General features: G+C 43.5%; 1 protein-coding gene across 1 annotated transcript in view; it reads left to right on the top strand.

Moving 5' to 3' along the window:
• Window positions 1–24,501, top strand: part of csmd2 (CUB and Sushi multiple domains 2) — a gene marked incomplete at its 3' end in the record, with an annotated part of 248,131 nt that overhangs the window by 101,038 nt on the left and 122,592 nt on the right. The window contains exons 25-28 of the mRNA XM_079522057.1: window positions 9,539–9,652; window positions 16,642–16,737; window positions 18,147–18,350; window positions 21,933–22,057. Coding sequence (XP_079378183.1) covers window positions 9,539–9,652; window positions 16,642–16,737; window positions 18,147–18,350; window positions 21,933–22,057 — 539 coding nt within the window. The remainder of the gene's footprint in view (window positions 1–9,538; window positions 9,653–16,641; window positions 16,738–18,146; window positions 18,351–21,932; window positions 22,058–24,501) is intronic.

Here is a 24,501-nt window from a genome sequence, read left to right as displayed (position 1 = left end):
TCTATGCCTGCATGCTCACTGTCACAGTGTTGCCTGTGTATAACCCCACAGGGGGGGTGTGTGTCTGTGTGTGTGTGTGTGTGTGTGTGTGTGTGTGTGTGTGTGTGTGTGTGTGTGTGTGTGTCTGTCTGCTTCCCTCCCTCCTTCTAATGAGCTATTAACAGTATGGCTGTGTGGGGCGAAACCAAAAAAGCTCGTCACTGTCCAGTTAAGCCAAGCGGCAGGCTGTATGAATCTAGCCTTGGGACACTCGCGGTCCAATCTGTTACATGTGGAGGTCATTCCGCCCATTCAGAGGTCCGCCAGTGTCTCCAAACGACTGGCTGCCAAATCCCCCGGACACTATACTAGCAACATATTTCACTCAGTGCCCAGCCACACCAAAGAGAGAGGGAATAATTAAAGGCTCCATTTGCATTTCCTGGGCACATGACAAAGAAGCCTGAGGCAGGGAAGCATCACTTTGTCATGCAGCAGCAGAACCATAATGTGAACCTCTATGCCTCAGTGTTTTCCCAACAGTTCCCATTAGCTTGACACACACCTCTTCTTTTCTTGAGGGGCGCTAGCCCCTCCTATATACAGCTTTGTTGTCCTGAACTCTTGTCACATTTGCCATTGGCAATGAAAGGAGAATGTACGTCATATTATGTGTCTGAACAAATCGGCTTTTTGTGGAAACACAAACATTAAATGCCATTGACAATGAAAGGGAAATTTACGTCATATGTAGACGAGCAAATCGGCTATTTACCTAACACAAACATGAAATGCCATTGACAATGAATGTGTGTCTGAGCAAATCGGCTTTTCTATACAGTGCAACTGTTTTAATTATATATATATATATATATATATATTCCAGTTGTCATCTTACATGGTCATGATGAAAAGATCAAGTTTTTTTTAAACATTGTATCATGGTTAAAAGATAATAATTTTGGAACAATAACAAATAAATTAATTCATGAAGTATATTCATTATTTATTGGATGATGTATGACGACATCAGAGAGTGCCCCTTACTTCACACGGATGTGATCTTTTTTCTCCCAACCCACTTCTGCAATGCCTATGCCCCTATACTTTCACTAGAGCACCTGTCCCTCTTAATGTCTGGCTCTGCCCCTATACTTTCACTAGAGCACCTGTCCCTCTTAACGTCTGGCTCTGCCCCTATACTTTCACTAGAGCACCTGTCCCTCTTAACGTCTGGCTATGCCCCTATACTTTCACTAGAGCACCTGTCCCTCTTAACATCTGGCTCTGCCCCTATACTTTCACTAGAGCACCTGTCCCTCTTAATGTCTGGCTCTGCCCCTATACTTTCACTAGAGCACCTGTCCCTCTTAACGTCTGGCTATGCCCCTATACTTTCACTAGAGCACCTGTCCCTCTTAACATCTGGCTATGCCCCTATACTTTCACTAGAGCCCCTGTCCCTCTTAACATCTGGCTATGCCCCTATACTTTCACTAGAGCCCCTGTCCTCTTAACATCTGGCTATGCCCCTATACTTTCACTAGAGCCCCTGTCCCTCTTAATGTCTGGCTATGCCCCTATACTTTCACTAGAGCCCCTGTCCCTCTTAACATCTGGCTATGCCCCTATACTTTCACTAATGCCCCTGTCCCTCTTAATGTCTGGCTATGCCCCTATACTTTCACTAGAGCACCTGTCCCTCTTAATGTCTGGCTATGCCCCTATACTTTCACTAGAGCCCCTGTCCCTCTTAACATCTGGCTATGCCCCTATACTTTCACTAATGCCCCTGTCCCTCTTAACATCTGGCTATGCCCCTATACTTTCACTAATGCCCCTGTCCCTCTTAATGTCTGGCTATGCCCCTATACTTTCACTAGAGCCCCTGTCCCTCTTAATGTCTGGCTATGCCCCTATACTTTCACTAGAGCCCCTGTCCCTCTTAATGTCTGGCTCTGCCCCTATAGCCATGATGAGATTGCATTGGATAACAGACAGTGGAAGAGAGGAGGAGGAGGTTTTATGGCCCAGGCAGTTTCACGACGCTGACCTCTGTGTTATCAGAAAATAGTTTTTTGATCACATTTTAGGTTCATTTCATTTTTCATTTGCAACTTCTGGAGCAGAAATACATTTCATAGTAACATTTTTTTAGATTGAGACGTTGTTGACAGAATGTAGTCTACCAGAAAACCACCCTGAGGTGTTCCAATTTGCTAAGGCCAGGCGGGGCCTCGGGCCAGCTCAATTTTCGGGCCTGTTGAGAACTGTAGTTTTTGCTGGCTGCCGGGCACGGCTGCCGGGCACTCAATAACTTTGAGGCAGGCCCGTCTAGAGTTTGAATGGACAGGTATCAGTCAAAAGGAAGACATCGAAGAGGAAGGACGGGTGGGGATGGAAGGATCAACATCTGGAATGTCAGAACAGGTCAGCTCCATATATGGAGATCTAATGGTTTGAGGTCAGATGTAGAGTTGCTGGCCAGCTCCATATATGCAGATCTAGATGATATCTTCTCCATGTATGGCTATCCAGGATTTGATGAGGTCAGTGTTGTGATCTTCATACATGGAGACGGCCATATATGGAGCGTGTCACGAGGCGTGATGGACTGACGGCCATATATGGTGGCATGACGTGTCATGAGGCGCGACGGACTGACAACCATATATGGAGGTGTGATGGATGGATGGACTGACTGACAGTTTTTGCAGGTTTTGATAGTAATCTGCGACCTACGGTCACAAGATTCCCAGTTTCTGTATACAACTCACTCACTAGGGTCACCACACGGCTCAAGCCCGCCTCTCGTCAGCGTGCCTGCATTGTTTTGTGATGTAAAAAGTCATCAGAATCAAAATGTTATCAGAAAACATAATTGTTGTTCAAGGTGAAATAGAGATCGATTTAGAACTGGCAGTCCTTCACGAAGTTAAGGAGTAGTCCTGGAGGCATGGCTATAGCAGAAGTTGGTTGGGGCCGGAAAATCACGCGTTTTTTTTGTATGTTTTTATTTCTGACGTAATGACATCGTAATGACAATGATTTTTATTGAGTTTCATGAGCCGTTGGTTGCGTTGTCACCGCAAAAAAAATAGCTTGAAGATTCATCTGATTCTCAGGCTAATAGCAACTTTATGTCAAATGGTGAACCAGTTTCTTATGTTTTATTTGTTTATGTTTGTTATCCTCACGTTTAATCACAAGAGGATTATTATCTAACACATTGTTCGCACCAACCTCCATGTTGGTACATGGAGGTTACCCCCTGTCAGGTGATAAGAAGGGGGTAACCTCCATGTTGGTACATGGAGGTTACCCCCTGTCAGGTGATAAAAAGGGGGTAACCTCCATGTTGGTACATGGAGGTTACCCCCTGTCAGGTGATAAAAAGGGGGTAACCTCCATGTTGGTACATGGAGGTTACCCCCTGTCAGGTGATAAAAAGGGGGTAACCTCCATGTTGGTACATGGAGGTTACCCCCTGTCAGGTGATAAAAAGGGGGTAACCTCCATGTTGGTACATGGAGGTTGTTATCACCCTGTCAGGTGATAAAAAGGGGGTAACCTCCATGTTGGTACATGGAGGTTGTTATCACCCTGTCAGGTGATAAAAAGCAACCTGTTCACTCCTCATGCATTGAAGGAAGCATGATCTCAGTTCAGGGTTTAGGCAATACAAAAATAAACTATTACTTCATTGACGGGGTCCCCAACGGGTCTATAGTTCTCCTCCTTTTTTCCCTCTCTACACCAAATCACATGCTGTGAGCTTGTAGATCTATTCTTTTCACTGAATGTTTGCCTATTATGACATGCCCAGGTGTTTTAAGCATTATGTTATGCTTTAGCTATTGAAAAATAGCAGATCTACAAGCTCGTAGCACGGCACCGAGTGCCGCGCTACGAGCTTGTAGATCTGCTATTTTTGAAAATCCGTGAAAATGTGGCACGACTCTTTGAATTTATATATTCTTTCACAGTGAATGTTTTTAACTCAAATCTTTGCTTCTGGGTGGTCCCTGGAACAACAGATTTTCAGATGGGGGTCAGCGGCCAAATACAGATACATTCTTTCATCGTCTTCATCAGGGTATCTCATACCAATGATTTGACCAACATTTTGACAGCCTGTCGAAATTTTGGTAATTAAAATAAACAGTATTGTTCCATAGAATCTTGCTGGCTGCTGCCGGCACCTCTTATTTCAGTTCCTGCTGGACCATTTTGACACCAAAATGTCTGTTTGTGTTGTGTTGAAAGCCTTTCAAAAGATAGCATAGGTGTTGGGTCTGATTAATGTTTAGAAATTATGTCATCTTCTGCAATGCAACGGATATTGGTCTGAAATCCCTGCTTTTTCTTTTTTCTTTTGGACATGGCATTTTGGGTAGTGTTTATGTGCGTGCATGTATGTGTGCATGTGCAGTTGTCCATGGCAGAGGAACATTGACTACTGAAAGCTTGATAGCTCATTTGCAAATTCTTCCAAGCCGTTTTCTTAGTATTTGTGCACTGAAATGTTTTCAGTTTAAAGTATTTGGTGCACTTTCCAGAGTTATCTAATTGTGATACACATCTGGTAAATAAAGTGTTTAGGTCATTGTATAATGTATTTAATTGTCTTTCACATTAGGTTTAGTTGGAGATAGTGTGTGTCAACACCTGGTGAAGCCAAATTTGCTTCCTTCAATTTGATCCAAAGCTCTTTTTCTGTCTAATTGCTCCACATTATGTGTTTTGAAAGCTGTTTCCTTGCGTTTATAATGTTTTATTATGTCCTTAGTGCCACATGATGATTTATTATTTGGATAGATTTTGATCTTGCTTGTGGGGATAACCAGCTGTAGACAATAAATGATGCAATCATGTGTAACTGTAGTCATTCATCTAGTGAACACTCCAGATACTGCAGATAGACAGATTTCCCAATGTCTCCAATCAAAACAGCCTTTTAGTTGTTCCCTAAATCAATTTTTCTGTGTCCTTGTCACTTTTCATTCTGGTTCACTCTGGGTTATTCTCTTCACGGTTCTTATACAGTACACTGGATGGTTTAGTATGGGTGGCTTCCGCTTAGACAGATTTAATATTACAAGACACTTGAGACACAGCCTGTTGTCTTTCCTCATCTGGTCCTGCTCAGGACTATAGTAGTGTCATGTAAGGTAAGCCAATATCAACATATTGTGAAACAATACACTTTCAGACTGGTGCCCCTATGTTGGGCATGTCCAAAAGTTAGCAAAAGTACTCCCAAACTTTCCAATTATAATTAAATTAAATAAGAATAACAGTTGATCTACATTGGGATCACAGATCTTAGATTTCACTGAGTGCAATAGATCATTTATGTACGTCCCCTAGTTGTACCCTGCTCTCTATCTGTAGAATAGATCATTTATGTACGTCCCCTAGTTGTACCCTGCTCTCTATCTGAAGAACAGATCATTTATGTACGTCCCCTAGTTGTACCCTGCTCTCTATCTGTAGAATAGATCATTTATGTACGTCCCCTAGTTGTACCCTGCTCTCTATCTGAAGAATAGATCATTTATGTACGTCCCCTAGTTGTACCCTGCTCTCTATCTGTAGAATAGATCATTTATGTACGTCCCCTAGTTGTACCCTGCTCTCTATCTGTAGAATAGATCATTTATGTACGTCCCCTAGTTGTACCCTGCTCTCTATCTGTAGAATAGATCATTTATGTACGTCCCCTAGTTGTACCCTGCTCTCTATCTGAAGAATAGATCATTTATGTACGTCCCCTAGTTGTACCCTGCTCTCTATCTGAAGAATAGATCATTTATGTACGTCCCCTAGTTGTACCCTGCTCTCTATCTGTAGAATAGATCATTTATGTACGTCCCCTAGTTGTACCCTGCTCTCTATCTGAAGAATAGATCATTTATGTACGTCCCCTAGTTGTACCCTGCTCTCTATCTGAAGAATAGATCATTTATGTACGTCCCCTAGTTGTACCCTGCTCTCTATCTGAATAATAGATCATTTATGTACGTCCCCTAGTTGTACCCTGCTCTCTATCTGAAGAATAGATCATTTATGTACGTCCCCTAGTTGTACCCTGCTCTCTATCTGTAGAATAGATCATTTATGTACGTCCCCTAGTTGTACCCTGCTCTCTATCTGAAGAATAGATCATTTATGTACGTCCCCTAGTTGTACCCTGCTCTCTATCTGAAGAATAGATCATTTATGTACGTCCCCTAGTTGTACCCTGCTCTCTATCTGAAGAATAGATCATTTATGTACGTCCCCTAGTTGTACCCTGCTCTCTATCTGTAGAATAGATCATTTATGTACGTCCCCTAGTTGTACCCTGCTCTCTATCTGAAGAATAGATCATTTATGTACGTCCCCTAGTTGTACCCTGCTCTCTATCTGAAGAATAGATCATTTATGTACGTCCCCTAGTTGTACCCTGCTCTCTATCTGAAGAATAGATCATTTATGTACGTCCCCTAGTTGTACCCTGCTCTCTATCTGTAGAATAGATCATTTATGTACGTCCCCTAGTTGTACCCTGCTCTCTATCTGAAGAATAGATCATTTATGTACGTCCCCTAGTTGTACCCTGCTCTCTATCTGAAGAATAGATCATTTATGTACGTCCCCTAGTTGTACCCTGCTCTCTATCTGAAGAATAGCAAAGCTGCCTCCCAAAATCCATTACAGTGGTTCCCAAAGTGGGGTCCGGGGACCCCTAGGGGTCCTTGAGTGGAGTTTGAGGGGGTCCCCAGTGATAGTTAGGAACCAAATGGACCCTTATGGGTCTGTAACTCAGACTCAAATTAAATTAAGTTTGATTTTACAGATCAGTGACCGTGGGGCATTGATATGGCAGCGATGATGAATGGAAGTAGGAAGTGGAAATTCGACATACGCAGATATATTATATTATATAGTATAATAGTATTATATTAGTATACGTAGTATATCATATAATATATAATATACATTATTATATAGATATATTTTCTAAAGGGTGGTCCGCCGTGGCTGTTATCGGCAGTTGCGGCGTCTGGACTGGCGGCCGTCGGATGGACCTCATCTAATTCCCCCACCTTCCCTGGCAGGTGCCGCCGGCCCCTCCCCTCGGCAGCGGAGCGCCTGACCGCCGCTGCCGGAGAATGCACTCGCTCCTTCATGCTTTCTCCCTCATCGTCTCGTTCTCCTTTTAGTTCAACATAACGCCAAACCTGTCCATGTTGCTACTCAGGTGTGTTGTTGACAGACAGGGTGCACAGAGCGAGGCCAGTAATCCACACGATCAAAGCATTGTTTTCAGGGCTCATCTCAGACAAACATTCAAACATTTCAAGACGCAGTGCCACAACCTTGGTACTTTTTCCGTGTTTCGTTAATCTAAAGAGTCAACATTAGACCACCCTATGTGATGCAGGCAGCATCCCACGCCTGTGTATTTTGATTACCGTGTAGTCCATGCATTTAAAAATCAGCTAATGTCTTATAGTTACACAAGCATTGTTCTTGTGAAGCAGTTTTTACTAATAGGAGAAGTGTTTAAAAAAGATCTCTGTTTCCATTTGGCAAAGGAAAAAGAGAATTGTGAATGAGTCATTGGATGTGTCCACAGAAATACCACTTTGTAACACCTGCAGTACTGTAAATAAACATAAAAGCTATTACTAGGGACAATACACACCCGTTACACAGCCAATACCATCTTTTACCATCAGGGCGACGGTACATGGTACCTTCCCTGCAGGCTAGGGCCTCAAGATCGTTTGTTCCCAGAAGTATAGGACTTATGAACAAGCAGGCCCCATCTCAGTTCCGTGCATAAAATGTGATGTGATACCTCTTGGAACTATGACTGGTGGCCTTCTGTTGGCATTGTTTCTTTATTGTCTATGTACTGGGTGATCTGTTTGTTTCCATATGTTTTATGTATATCCTGATGACTGCTGTGCACAAAACAAATTTCCGAAAGGACAGATAAAGTATCTATCTATCTATCTATAAAATGTACTGAGACGCAATGTGCCGAGCACCAGAAGTACAGATGTTATTGCTTGCTGATCTGTGTTCGAAAGCAACAGTAGCAGGAGGTTGAACAGTAGTTGCTCGAAAAGCTTGAAAGCAGCATAGATTGTGTGTGAATGCCCTTCAACTTAATTTGAATGGAGTTGTTGATCTTTGCTGTGCGATAGCACTCCATGGTAGCGCTTTCATCTCCCGCACTATTATCTTTTATGCTTTTAAGCCTTATATTTCTGACTGAAATGGGTTATGATGATCTTTGGGAAGTGGACACTGTCATCATCTACAGTATATTTCTTAGAGGGCATTTTGGGGGTTATTACTTCAGATCGTAATTTTGTGTCTAATTTGTTTGAGGTTATTGGTTCTGAAAGTGCTGAATGGTCTCGAACAATAGCAGCAGGAGTTTGAAATAGTAGACGCATGAAAACCTTGGAAGCAAGATTGCGTGATTGGCTGAGTCTTTCAAGTTAATGTCAGGCAATCACATTTGAATGGAGTGGCTGGTTTTTGCTGCGCAATAGCAGTCCTTGGTAGTGCTGTCATCTCCTGTGCTATTATCTGTTATGCTCTTTGGGAAGTGGACCCTGCTATCATCTATCTTAGAGCTTAGAGGGTGAATGGAAAAGAAGACAGACATGCACGTCACAAACCCAAAATTGGGCTGTGCTGAGCGACTGTCAGTGCAGGATAAACGGAAAACACATTATAGAAAATAATATAAAACGCTCGCAAACTGTAGTGCTTCATTGCACCCAAAAAACAGTTTGAGCTACATGCTCTTCATCAGACTGAGCACTGAGAGACACTCATCTTATACAATCAACAAGATCACATAGAAGGCATTGCAGCTGTAACGGACAACAAACTCAAACTCATGAAGACCCATTTAGACTTGAGGCCGATAAAGCGTGGCACTCGGTGCCGCGATATGAGCTTGTAGAACTTCTATTTTTCAATAGCTAAAGTCTAACATAATGCTTAAAACACCAAAATGGGTTCCCGTCCAGAATGGGTACAGAGGCGCCTCTTATCGTACTGCAAGGTGAAATACTGAAAGCGAGAACAACATCACAGAGACGCAGTGAACTATAGACAATTCATCTTAGACTTAGATGGAGGCCATTGTCAATCTCAAATGTGCATTTTGTGTATTCATAAAGTTAAGTACATGCACAGTATGTATCATCTCTTGTATGACACATTGTATTGAATGCTTCTTACTAGGGTTCAATATGACGTCATGCTCCAACAGTCCGACAAACTGGGGGACATTTTGGATCCCATTCTGACTCTCCGAACACCTGTAGGAAGAAGTCATTCCCAAAACATACAATAATTACTGGTTAGCTCCAACTCCACCAGCTGTAACTACTGTAGAGGTTAGATGGCAACATTTGGAAACTTTGGGGCATATTACTTCAGCAAATCATGCGCGTGTAATTTTCCTCCAGAGTTCTTCCTACAGTATGTTTCTCTGACATGGCCCATGTTTTGATCCTCTTTATTTCTCCTTCCCCATCATCAGTGGTGTTCAGCCAGTTCACCTACTTCCAGACGGCTCTGAACGACGTGGTAGAGGTGTACGACGGTCCTACGCAGCATGCCCGGGTACTGAGTTCCCTGTCTGGAGCACACACAGGTAAACAAACACACTCACGCACGCACACACGTGATGGTTCTGGTTCTTTGCTTGCGAAGATCATAGGAGGACTTTAGAGTTTGGGGTACTTTCCCTTTGCTTTGAGGCAGCAAGGCACATTGATTTAACCTGACTCCGCCAGATGGGGCAGCAGAGAGTACACTGCATTCCCCCCTCCTGCTCCCATCAAGGCATACACAGTGCTGCCTTGATCCCGCCTCTAGCTGCCGCTGATTGGCCAGGCCGTTTTGTGGCCGGGCATCAAGTCTGCCTGAGAGTTCCCAGATGGGAGCAGGAGGACCCAGTGTACTCTCTGCTGCCCCATCTGGCGGAGTCAGGTTAACATTGATGTCCATGTAAGCCAAAGCTTGACCGACATATATTTTTGGCATTTTTTGATGAACAAGTTTGTGCACTGCAGCTGTCTGGTTGATATTGCTGAGCTTCGCGGCGGCGTTGTTTTATTGCATAGCGCCAGGAGTTTTTATCAGTAGCCGCACGCACGCACGCACGCACGCACGCACGCACGCACGCACGCACGCACGCACGCACGCACGCACGCACGCACGCACGCACACACGCACGCAAAGAACCACAACAAGGGACCATTTGCATGAAACAGCACGTGCAACGGTACAGCGTACTACTGGAGGCGTTCATCAGCAGCAGTGGCGGGATCCGGAGGGACGAGTGTGATTTAACTATCGTCTTCGATCTTCCGTTATTTTTTTTTCCAAACATGACAGGAGGTTAAATAAAGTGTTGTTTGAGCCAGACCCCACATTGTGGGGTCCCTGTTAAACCTCTAAGCAAACGTGCTGACACAGGCAGAGCTGCTGTGGTGGTAGGTGGGCCCCTGAGAGCTATGAACAGGAGTCAATGGAGACGATAACAACAACTAAAGAGGCACTGGGGTAACATACTAGACCGGCTGGCTCCAAACGCGCGCGCACACATGGCAACTACAATGCACACAACACAGTACATCCGCGTTGGCATTGCAGGTGAACCTGATGGCACATGTACAGTACAGTACGAGTACGACACAGAGGTGCGGACACCCACCACGTGTGCTCGCTTGTGCTTGTACACGGCGGATTTGGGTAGGTTTGGGTTTTTCCCACTGTAAATAATTGTGGTTTTTTGGAGGGCTACAAAATAAAAGGCAGTCCAGTTGAAATACTAGCCGAGGATGGAGGTGTGTTCTGGGAATTGAAAGGCAGAAGGTTAATTGAGAGGTTTCACAAAACGGACAACTTGAATGGTTGTACTGAACCTCCCATCGATGCAGGGCGGGGGTTGAGCGAGAGAGAGTGCAGGGTTTTTTCTTGTTTTTTTTTCTTGAGGGGGGTCAGCTTATAGTCCGGAGGCTTAGTGCACTTTTTTAGGAGAATAGTGCACTTGCGGATAAAAGCGCCAATTTTGTATTAGCTTAGTGAATAGACACTGTGGGAGGGTGAAGAAACAGGAGTCCCCCCCACACGCACACCCCCACACAAGTTGCACTAAAAAATGCGAAGATGGACACACACACACGCACATGCACATGCACACGCACATCTAAACATTATGCACGCGTGCATACAATATATGAGTACAAAACATGCATTATGCATGAAAATGGTTAATGTGTCCCACACATCATCAGCACATACATTATGCATACATAAATATGCATAATTATGTGCACACATGCAGCACCTGACACAAAAAATATAGAATGGTGGGATTTCACCCACACACAAGTACACTAGACAAGTTATGTTCACGCCCGGACGTAACATTTAGGTGGTGCATGGCACTGCATAATTACTCTTCCACCATGATGGTGTGGGTGGAGCAGTGTTGTTTTCGTCGACTAAAACTAAGACGAAAAATGTTCGACGACTACCTTTTTTCATTGACTAACACCAATTAAAAACTAAAGAAAAATGAATCTACAGTATGATGACTAAAAAACTAAGACTAAATATATTGACAATTTCGTCAACAAATAAAAACTAATGTTAGGGAGGGACTAGTGGCCAAGAGATCCAGTTTTATGCTAGGTTGCATGCTGAAAATAGCAGACGCGTTGTGAGCTTGTAGATCTGCTATTTTCAGCATGCAACCAAAATTTTAGACTGTAGATTTAGTCGACTAAAATCGTATGACATTTAGTCGACTAAAACTGAACTAACACTAGAACATGTGACTAAAACTAAATTAATTATTCAAAAGACTATGACTAAAACTAAAATGTACTGTCAAAAACAACACTGAGGTGGAGTGATTATGTTGGCTAATATACAACAAGCAAGCATGAGGGGACATTGCACTCTCACTCGATCCTCTGCATTGTTTTCGTCATTGCAGTGTTGATTTTGAAAACGGAGCTATATGACTAAATACATTGACAATTTCGTCAACAAATACAAACTATAGACTAAAATGTTAGGAGTAGCTATAGTGGAGAAGAGATCCAGTATAAGTAAAATACACAAGTCATTTTACACTTGGTTGCATGTTGGAAGTGTAAAATAGTCATTATGACGGCATCAAGGCCCTCCAAAATACATTTTAGTTGACTAAATCAACTGTAGATTTAGTCGACTAAAATCGTAAGATATTTAGTCGACTAAAACTAGACACTAAAACATTCCAGGTGACTAAAATGTGACAAAAACTATATGAAAGCTATCCAAGAGACTGTGACTAAAACTAAAATAAAAAAGACGGGACAAATCGCTCTTTTTGGCAGGAAAGTGAAAGGTAGCGGTCGCGGAATTAACGGAGGCCGTGTAGATAAACACGTGGAAATTAGAGGAAAGAAACGGGTTGAATAAATGGACGACTACGAAGTGCAGGAAAGATAACGGCGGGGCGGGTGACGTGGTACATAAAAGAGTCAATAGAGAAATTGGAAGAGACTTATCTAAATGCTAATTTCTAAATTGATTTCAACCAAGCCCTTTGTTACTAACTTGGTCCTCATTTAAAATGTGATTGGAAAGTCAATTTTCGTTCAACTTCAATTCAATTTGACCACCTCTCTGCGGGTAACATCAGTGCACTTCACATTATCTGTGTTACACTGTCACCGTACTCCCAGATAATCATTCATTTGCAAAGTGTAAAGTACGGTTTCCAAAGTATATAATCCCCAATCCCCACTTTACTTAATCCCGTTCAAGTGCAGAGAGGATATAGGTCTGCTTTGGAAAGATTGCACCGTTGTAATTTGCCAAAGTACCTCAAAAGCCCAAAATGTCCTTGAGCAGTGCATGGCACCCCAACCTGCTGACTGTGTGAACCAGCCTGCCATTGAAAAGTGAGCTCACATGGACTTCAGAGATTTGATTCAGTTAACAGTGGCTCTGTCCTCAGTGTCCTGTAACATGGAGCAGGAAGCTGAGATAACATACTAGAAATGCATTATGTGCTTTCGTACAGTTTTTGTTTCTACATATAGAGAAAGAGTAAGTGACTTTCTTAAAATGAGTGTTAAAAAGCTCTATATTGTGTTAGTACTCATTGCTATATAGAGTGTTTGTTCAGTAACAGGCGTCTCCATGTCTCTCCAGCTTTTTATTAAACAGAAAATGCATTTTGTTTTTACCAATTGTATCCAATCAGGATAGAGAACTCAGCCAGGATATATTACAGATTAAACAAGTGGAATTGTAAGTTATGACACAAAGAAATGAGCAGACAAATTTGGAACTGGACCACTATAAAAATTAAGCTGATAAATGGCTACTCTCTCCTGTTGTCACCTACCTGGAAATGTATTGTCTGTTTTTTTTATGATTTAAAATTGTATTGCTTTTTCAGTTAAGTCACAAGGGAATAACTGAGAATGTACATAAAATAATCATACCATTAAGACAACAAATGAAACAAAACTAGACAAGAAAAGAATAAAAACATTACACTACGAAACCTTTACAGAAAAGATAATACAGACAGACACTCCTACCTTTTAAACACATGAATCCGGATGTCCTGATTCTGGGCATGTGAGGGCAGATTCACATTGAGTCTGTTTGATTCTAACTGTTCCCGAATACGATTGCCTGGTCCCCCGCTGGCCATGATTCACATTGGCCAATGATTCTAACTGTATTCAATGCTTTCACATTGCATCGATCCGTATCCGAGTACGCTTCAATCGGTCCCGAGACTACCTCCATTCGGTCCCGGGAACGGTTGGGTGGACCTCTCCGGGGAACGGTACACAGCATTCACACTACACCACAACATCTGCCAAGTGGTCCCGAGTGCGTAACCTGGACCTTAGTGTGAATCTGCCCTAGTTTCTACAAGGACGATCTAAAAGCTTCCAGCGCGTTGCCAGCTTAGATCATCTAGCTAGTCTCCCTCTAGTCATTTGGTTGGACTGTCAGGGGTCACTATACTATGCTGAGTGTCTTGCTCAGACAGGGACACATCAACACGTAGCCATGGGCAGAAAAGGGAGGCGAACCACTTAACTTCTGATTCACCACACAGCCTCTCTCTCTACCTCAGTCAGTTACGGCCCCAACAAATTATTCAAGCGAAAGCTGAGAACTCGGCTCATCACGTTTTACATGCTTGTTTGTAAATTTTTCACGGCATGGCTGTCCCTACTACAGTAGTTGGATCATTCATATGGAGTCACCCGCTGACACACCTTGTTTGTTCTGTCTGGATTAATAGCTGCCCACTCAGGCATTATGAAACACTGTCCCCACGACAGCAAAGACTTCCTCTTAATAAACTACCCAGCATGCCTTGCGGCCCCCCGTGGTGAAAACCGGAGTAAATTGCGGGACTGTGCCGTCCGAGTTCGCTCAGGACACCGACGGGAACAAACTGTTGACAGGTTTGCCTCAAGGGCACGCCGCGCGGAAATGTAAAGGGACTGACGGGTGGGACTGGCGGGTGCACAGTTTGTCGCACAAACACACATGAGGAGTCAGGAACGCACGCGCGCACGCACGCACGCACGCACGCACGCATGCACGCACGCACGCACGCACGCACAGATGGGCAGTGGTGGCCTAAGGGTTAGAGGAGCGCCCTTGTTGATTAAACAATGTTAGATTAAACAATGTTAAATGTTGTCGATTTTCGGTGGCGACCAAATGGGAAAAGAAACCTTTGTTCCATTGGATCCAATTTACGAGCTCTTGTTTATACCTTTGATTAAAGCCTATGTTAAAATGTCCTAATAGGTGTGTGGACCACCGCAGCCCTTGGGAGCAAATGCACATACAGCATGGAGTGTACATGCACATTTTTGGGCATACATTTTCATCACAGCAGATCATCACAATTGTCTCTACTTTTGTGCAACAAATATACTGTACAATTATATTGATGTCATCTATCTTATGAAATAGTTTACAGCATGTCAAATGATGATACTGTGCAAGATGTCTGTCCAACAGCGCCAATATGATGCCACTTTGTGTCAGGTCATCTGTCTCAGTCATTTTGTTTTCATGACAGGAAATCCATCAAAGGGGCTAAAATAGATTATGACAGCAGTAGCACCATTACTTAGCATATACATATGCTGTTCTAATTTAAGCTATGTTAAAGATAAACTAAAAAGCAGTACAATTTAATTTCACTTACCCACAGTTCGATTCATATTTGATTTTGTATCTGGGACCCCAATTCACACAGTTAATTTCAACACGGTATGTCAACGTACTCTTTATTCTGTTTAACTGTTTGCATTGTTACTTTCTACTTCAACTTTACGTTATTGTCAACAATAAAACCGTAACCAAAGCCATGAACAGATATTGAATGGAACGCTGTGCCGCTGACGTGTCCTTTGAATGTTTACAGTGAACCACATCAGGTTTTAACTCCTAGACTTGTTATATAACGCTACAGACGCCTCTTCTTAGTTTTTATTATAGGCCGTCGCTTCGTTTGTTCTTCGAGCCTGCTTGTCACTTATTTTGTTGTTGTTGTCAGAGATATGAGCTGCTGTAACACCTTAATGTCCCCGTGAGGATGCATAAAGTAAGCATCTACCCAATTAAAACGTAGCGTCTCTGGAGGGGGTGGTTTCCACGTTTGACGACAGGTCTGTATCGACCTTTTCCCACTGATCTCATCGTCTTTCCGCTGTCAGACTATCGTCATTAGCAGCTTTCCAACCACGCACCGCGTGGAACTGCGATGCTTAATCCATGCTCACCAAAAATAGCCGATCTGTACGCCGCACGTCACAAGCTAGCATCGCATCAGGCGGAGTGTGAGCTTGTAGATCTGCTATTTTCGTTGTGCGACGGCGTGATATGATGAAGTATATAAATCAGGCTTCATGGCGAGGCGAGGCGCGCGGGTGTTCTGCAGTAAATTGGACTGAGAAATCATTACTGACAGCATCAAAATGCTTTTTGTTCTTTTCTTTTGACCATCAGAGCATGCTAATCTTTCCACTGCACCGGAATATGTTTGAAACGTCCTTTGTTTCAAACATAGCCGAACCCTAATGATTTGATTTAGTTTCGACATATTATGGACCCAAACCCCAATTGGATCGGTGAAATCTGAAATTCATTCTGACAACCGATTTTTACAGACATAGAACTGACCCTGACTGTTGGATACTATTATGTACAAACCTAATAATTACAATTGCAATGAGTCCAGTTATAGGCTAGTCCATATTGGAATCTAGCACCTACACATCAAGCCTACAATAATGCTGCGCTACAAGATACAAAGAGTCGCTGTGTCATGGAGCTACTGTTGTAGGTTTGCATCTGGAATTTGAATCCAGCTCAACTTAAATTTGTATCTTTTGTAACGGCTACAAATGTCGGATTTAACAAAATGAAAACTAATGACAAAAAAGGCAACTTGAAGGCGACTCCCCCGTGAACACTGGTCAGACAGTGGTCAGTAGCCTTTGACCTTGTTATCTACCAAGGCTACATGTTGCTTCAGAGAAATCAATTATTATTACAAACTCTGATGTTAACTTTGTTTCCCCTTTATAGGCGAGTCATTGCCACTGGCAACCACCAACCAGGTCCTCATTCGCTTCACCTCCAAAGGTCAAGCCAGCTCCAAAGGATTCCATCTGGTTTATCAGGGTGAGGCACGCACGCACGCACGCATGCACCCTCTCTCTCTCTCTCTCTCTCTCTCTCTCTCTCGGTTGGGTCGGGTCGAGTACAAGTCAAGTCTTTCAAGTCGAGTCTCAGTAAAAAAGAAAATAATCCTTTCCGTTTTATAATTTTAATTATTTATTTATACGACATAGCCTAAGGCTGTAATACAGTTGATGATGATTTATACACCCAACCCGAAATGAAAAATGCACATAATGAATGTTTATCAGAATACTATAGCTACATTCACCGGCTCCTTGTGGCTATTAATAAGTAGGCCTATCAATCACTTCAATTGTGCACATGCTGTGTTCAGTGCGTAACGAGAATGCTCAACCACAGACATTTCTCGCTGTTACAATAGTAGTTAGCCAGTTTCAGGAAAGGCACAATGTACTACTCACATTGGCTGTTCCAACCTTCCCATGGTTCCATTTCCAGGACAGGAGTGAATAGCCTAAACGCCATGCATACTGTATGTGAGTGTACTAGCCACTCCCAGACAGATGTAGGCTGCCAGACATTGCCTGCAGCAGTACAGTGAAATTCAACCATGCGAAGCACAGGTGGCAGACACAGTAGTGAGGGGTGGCACACACACACACGAACGCACACACACGCACATCAGTGTGTGTGTGTGTGTGTGCATATGGAACAGAATGGTTTGTTCCGTTTGTACAGGCTGTGTTCAGGATCTGGACCCTTCCAGGTCCATTTGGCTAATGGACCATTAATGGAAACAGAATTGTATACGCTCTCAGAATCTAATTGCGAACTGAGGAGTTTACAGTGTAACTGTACTGCATCTGTAGGCCTGTTGATTTGGTTCTACTCCTGTTGTGTTGACATGCTCCCTGAACAATGCACCAGAAATCACATTCGCTACAGATATCCAAAGGCCAATGCAGCTATTCAGAAAGTTTAATGAATAATTTACGTTTATCCTTTTTTTATTTTTTTATTTTTCGACACAAAAACAGCAACGCAAAACCATTCGGTGGTAAAATAAATAGCTGAATATCCCCTTTAGATATACTTTGTTGTGCTTCTTAACCCATTTTGGGCGGGAACCCCTTTTGGTGTTTTAAACATTATGTTATAATTTAGCTATTGAAAAATAACAGATCTACAAGCTCATAGCGTGCCACCGAGTGGCGCGCTACGAGCTTGTAGGTCTGCTATTTTTGAAAAATTGTGAAAATATTTATTTCAGAAAACTGGAGGATTTAGAAGATTTTTTTTAAATTTCAAGGTCAGGCCTAAATGGGTTAAAAATCAATGTATTGATCATCTAAAGTCAGTGCTGCGTGTTGCGAGCTGTCCTCCTTTGTCCTCTAATCGCACCATCTTTTATTTTCATTCCTTCATCCACTTTCTCCTCCCGCGCTCAGCCGTTCCAAGGACCAGCGCCACTCAGTGCAGCTCGGTCCCCGAGCCCCGCAACGGGCGGCGCATGGGCAACAACTTTGCCGTGGGCGCCGCGATCCGCTTCGAGTGCAGCCCGGGCTACGCGCTGGAGGGCTCCAGCGCCATCGAGTGTCTGACCGTACCCAACGCCCTGGCACAGTGGAACAGCACCATGCCCAGCTGCATAGGTAGGATGTTTGGAGGACGGGGCGCACACGGACGCACACACACACACACACACACACACACACACACACACACACACGCACACACATTCGTACGAAGTGTTTGTCCGTGTTTCTATATATTTCCGTGTGTCATTTTCCATTTGTCTTTGTCATATTCCCAAAGTGTGGAGTGTCTAACTAGACAGGTGTAGGGCTGCCAGACATTGCCTGCGGTGGGTACAGCGAAACTCAACCATGCGACTCACAGGTGGCAAATGCACTATCGGGGGGTTATGCACACACACACATGAACGGAACACGCTCGCGCACACAGACGCGCGCAGCACACCGTTGAGCAGATGCTCACCTCTGTGCTCGAGTGCTGTCACCAGATGTGCATCCAGCAAAACAAGTAGGGAAGACCAGGTTTTAAGATTGTAAGCACCATCCCACGCTGTGCTGTGTGTGTGTGTGTGTGTGTGTGTGTGTGTGTGTGTGTGTGTGTGTGTGTGTGTGTGTGTGTGTGTGTGTGTGTGTGTGTGTGTGTGTGTGTGTGTGTGTGTGTGTGTGTGTGTGTGTGTGTGTGTGTGTGTGTGTGTGTGTGTGTGTGTGTGTGTGTGTGTGTGTGTGTGTGTGTGTGTGTGTGATGTGTCCACTGTTTGGCAGCTGAGTTACAGGGTGGGTGGTTCTGTATCAGTGCCTTGTGGCCATCTTGCAGTGGTGGAAAAAAGCACTCAAATGTTGTACTTGAGTGAAGTAAGTCCTGTATTCAAGATGCGCTTGAGTAAAAAAGTACAAAAGTTTCGGCATCAAAATGTACTACAAGTATATGAGTAATAGTAATATGAGCATATTGCAGAATGTCCTGTTTTACACGTTGAAATGTGTACAACATTTTTTGAAAATACCCTTCAAATCTTCAAATGACCAAGTGTTTATATTTTCTAATCAAAATCAAATAAATTGTACGGTACGTTGAATAGAGGAAGGGAGCGCTGCCGTGGTCCTTTGTTTGCTGAACTGAATACAGGTGCTCGTTGGCGAGGTTAAATCATGACAAAATAAAGGAGAGGATCCAAGGCACTCCAGTGAGGTGAAAAAAGCCTTTATTGTTAGTTAAGGCATGGCAAAGATCATTACACAAAAAAGGGAGGACCAACGCGTTTCGGCAACCAGCCTTCGTCAGGGTCCCATAGTGAGTAAATTGTACGGTACTTGTACGGTAAATGTAGTTATACTTTACACCGCTGCCCACTTGTTAGTGCCGGTTTGTGTGTGTGCGTGCACGAGCATGCACTGCATGCACTGCAAGTGCATGCACCTCGACAGAGTGCATTTCTAGTTAGTCTTCTCTCTGTGTAAACAGTAAGTGTTAGCATAACTCACCCATGAGAGTCCAATTTTACCTTCTATGAGTGTATTAGGTGTAAATTGGGTGATAGTATTTCGGTAGAACAAATATTGTATCACAGAAATAAATTGCTCAAAAGTACGAATATAGCCACTAATTTAACTTCAAGGAATTAAACATTTGGAACATATCATCAGCACACCTGTGTGTGGTGAAACTAGCGGGGATGTGACATTCAGGTCAAGGATGTAATGTCCTCTGCTACAGCTGCGCTGCTCTGCACAGTTTGACTGCGGGATTAAATAATCGTGAGCTCCATCTCCCTGCCTAGTTTTCACTAACCTTTGAGGTACCACCGCGCCGACATCATCGTTCCGTTTCATGATAATCCACCTTAAAATGGTGTAATCGCTTGTCGTAGTGTCGAAAGATAAGCCAAAGTGGCGATCAACAACACAGAGCGGAGGAGGAACGTGCCCGCACCGCACTGCACCACCGCCGCCATTGCAATGCATTGGGCCTCAATTTCCCAGAACCCTTTGCATGCCAGTGCGACGGATGTTTTCTCCGATGACATCATCAAAACGCGTCTCCTATCCCATTTTGTCTGATGGAAACCCCGTAAGTCTTAAAACGTATTAAAAGCGCGAATTAGACAATGAAAACGTAACTTGTGTAACTCGTTATTGGGAGGGAAGCTGTTGTACATCAATTAACTTGTGAATGGGAGGGAAAGTGTATATATATATATATATATATATATATACCGGTATAATCTTTTTTTTTTCTTTTTTTTTCTTTTGGGATTTTTTTTGTTTTAAGGGGTGGTAGAATAGAAATCATATAGGAATGAAAAGTACTCTTTTTATCACGTTTTCGTGACATGCATGCTACTGTATTTACCCATGCCATAGCAGGGCATAGGCTCTACATTCATTTGCTATTCAGCACCATGGAGAGCGACACAAAAGCACAGTCACGCATCCTTCACTGTTATAACCAAGTCCCACACATTCAGCACCATGGATAGCGCCACACAAGCAGATGAACATTAGGGCACTGTCTGGTTCCCAAACAGTGGTTCGGGACCCATTTGTGGGTCGCGGACATGTTGTTATGGGTCCCCTTAGTTATTTGTTTCCTATTGGTTTTTAATCATTATTTCAAAATATTTTCCAAAAAAGCAAAATGTTCATGAATTAATCGTTAATCAGTAATGTGATGAAATGAAAGAAAAAACTAAAGAAATTTCATAAAATGAAAATAGCCACGTTGTGAGCTTGTAGATCGGCTATTTCCACTAGTTTGGGTCCCGGGCGAATATCTAATTTCTGTTTTGGGTCACGGGCTGAAAAGTTTGGAAACCATTGTATTAGGTATATATTTTTGGTATTTAACTCGAATACCATAATTAGAGTTGAATGTGCTGTCTCCTCTGTTGACTAGACAGAGTCAGTGCCACAATCTTTGTATTTCTCCAGTTTTTCATGTGTCTATGAGGTGACAGTACTTCATTAGACACCCTGGAGTTGTTTTTATGTACAATGATGTATTCCCTTTGTTTAGGGTTTCTTAATGGAGGCTGAACCCTTGACAGTCAAACAAAAAAACAAAAAGTAATACAGGGACATCACATTATCAGCCCCTCCCCGGCCCTAACCCCTCCCCCTTTATCATACAACTACAGCTGTGGGTGCGGCTTAAGTTCAGGTGGATCGCCACCCATCACCACCCACCAGGCAAACCAGGCATACTTAATGAACTGGTGGGGGTGCCCACATAAAAACGACATTTTAACAAATACTGCACACTTTTTTGAAAAGATTCTTCCTCCTTATATAACAATAAGACCTGATGATCATGTTTTAGGGTGGAAATAAATCATGGCACTCCATCTTTAACAATGAACCATTGTTTTCTTTCTTCCCTTTCCAGCATGCATGCCTGGATTTATATTCACAAATAAAGAAAGAAGAAAAAGAATAAATAACAATAAATGGCCCAGTCCCTTTGCACCCCTCTATAATTTGCTGAAATGACACCCATGACTCGGAGTAACGTGCCTATTGTATGATCTCTCACAAATCCACTGATCCGAGCCTCCCTGTCCTCCCTGTCCCTGTCTCCTCTCCTCTGTCCTCCCTGTCCCCCCTGTCCCTGTCTCCCCTCCTCTGTCCTCCCTGTCTCCCTGTCTCCTCTCCTCTGTCCCCCCCTGTCCCTGTGTCCCCTCCTCTGTCCTCCCTGTCCTGCAGTGCCATGCGGGGGGAATCTCACCCAGCGGACGGGAACCATCTTGTCGCCCGGGTTCCCCGAGCCATACCTCAACAGCCTCAACTGTGTCTGGAAGATCACTGTTCCAGAAGGATCCGGGATCCAGGTTGGACTCTTTGAGTTAATAGCAGAATCTAGTATGGAAGTCCTTAAGTTGGATAAGCAATGACAGTAGGTTTCTTACTAATAGACCGAATCATCACGCCTTCACTATGTTTTCCAGTGTCGCATTGGAGCAGTGTTTTTCATTAAAGTTATTTCTGGAAGAACAGGACATTTATGATACTATTAGAGTTGCTGTCCCATGCAAGGAAACCACCTAACTCCATTTTTTTGGGTTTTTATTTATTTATTTATTTTTGGCATAAATCAGTGCTATTGAACACCCTATTACGTTGTTCTAAATATAGGTTGACAAACTAGACATTTTGTTTAGTCTAAATGTCTTCTACCAGGAAATACTGCTTTAGACGTTTGTATACAGACATTTTGATCTGGGCTATGAATGCGTGATTAGATGTTTTCCTAAACAGTCATGCTTTTTTTTCTTTCCCGGACCACTATCTGAAATTTTATATAATGAGTACGTTTACTTTTGGTACTGTACTTTTACTCAAGTACATTTTGAATTCCGAACTTTTACTTGTAACAGAGTAGTTTTACAAAGTATGCAGTATTTAAACAATTGAGTACTTTTTTCACCACTGCTAGCCCCAGTCCTTCACAGTCCTGACCTACTTGCTCTTAATTGTCTGGTGATAAGCTGGCGGCACTAGCATGCTATACGGCAGTGGTTTCCAAACTGGGGTCCGGGGACCCCCAAGGGTCATTGAGGGAGTTCCAGGGGGTCCCCAGCTAAATGATAGTTAGGAACCAAATGGACCCTTATGGGTCTGCAACTCAGAGAGTGTACAACGGGTCCATTTGGTTCCATTTGTACATTCTCAAATTCATTGTAAATTCATTGTAAATACATTTTACAATATACATTGGGGGTCTCAGAGATAGAAATGCCATTAAATGAGGGACCGTAGCCTAATTCAGGTCAAACTTGGGGGTCCTTGAAATGAAAATGGTTGACCATCACTGCTAGAGCCGTAAAAGGTCTGCTCTTATGGGGGTCCTTGGCATAATATTTTTAAATTGGGGGGGGGGGGGGGGGGGGGGGGGGGGGTCCGCAGCCTAATGAGTATCATTTTGGTGGTCCTTGACATGAAAAGGTTTGGGAACCACTGGTATACGGTGGAGCTACCGCTAACACCTGGAACGGCCTTTTGGGAACCACTGGTATACGGTATCAGTGGAGCTACCGCTAACACCTGGAACGGCCTTTTGGGAACCACTGGTATACGGTATCAGTGGAGCTACCGCTAACACCTGGAACGGCCTTTTGGGAACCACTGGTATACGGTATCAGTGGAGCTACCGCTAACACCTGGAACGGCCTATTGGGAACCACTGGTATACGGTATCAGTGGAGCTACCGCTAACACCTGGAACGGCCTTTTGGGAACCACTGGTATACGGTATCAGTGGAGCTACCGCTAACACCTGGGACGGCATATTGGGAACCACTGGTATACGGTATCAGTGGAGCTACCGCTAACACCTGGGACGGCCTAGTGGGAACCACTGGTATACGGTATCAGTGGAGCTACCGCTAACACCTGGGACGGCCTATTGGGAACCACTGGTATACGGTATCAGTGGAGCTACCGCTAACACCTGGGACGGCCTATTGGGAACCACTGGTATACGGTATCAGTGGAGCTACCGCTAACACCTGGGACGGCCTATTGGGAACCACTGGTATACGGTATCTAACACCTGGGACGGCATATTTACAGTTCCCACATGTGCGGCGGCGGGGGTCGTTATGGGACATGCACGAAGAAGAAGAAGAAGTACGAAATTGGACAGGTTTTTAAACAAGCGTTTTGCCCTTGACAGTCTGCCCGGCTTTTGTCTCTGCGGACGGAGCTCATTAAAAGTCCAGATTTGATTTAAGGAGGGTTTATAGAATTACAACTCGCATTACCCAGACTCACAGAAAAGATCCATATAATTGGCTCTTGGACATACCTTGAGCCTTGATGTAGACGTTGTCGTGCAGTAGTGTCACGCGGGAGGAGGAAAGAAATAGCCAATCTACAAGCTCACGCTCATGCAATCATGAGCTTGCAGATTGGCTACAGTTGGGTGCCACCGATATTGTCCCTTATCATTTGACCTATTTAGGCCTGACCTCAAAATTTAAAAAAAATCCTTCTAAATCCTCCAGTTTTCTGAAATAAATATTTTCACGATTTTTCAAAAATAGCAGACCTACAAGCTCGTAGCGCGCCACTCGGTGGCGCGCTATGAGCTTGTAGATCTGCTATTTTTCAATAGCTAAATTATAACATATGTTTAAAACACCAAAAGGGGTTCCCGCCCAAAATGGGTTAACTGTCCTTTTGCGCAGATCACGCAAACCTCAGCAAAAAGAAAAGGACAATATCGATGGCCTCCAACTGTATTTCCCCCCCGCACGCGAGACCGGCATTGTAC

This window comes from Electrona antarctica, assembly GCF_951216825.1.
Source record: "Electrona antarctica genome assembly, chromosome: 15".
Lineage (NCBI taxonomy): Eukaryota > Metazoa > Chordata > Actinopteri > Myctophiformes > Myctophidae > Electrona > Electrona antarctica.
This window is presented reverse-complemented; position numbering and strand designations above follow the sequence as displayed.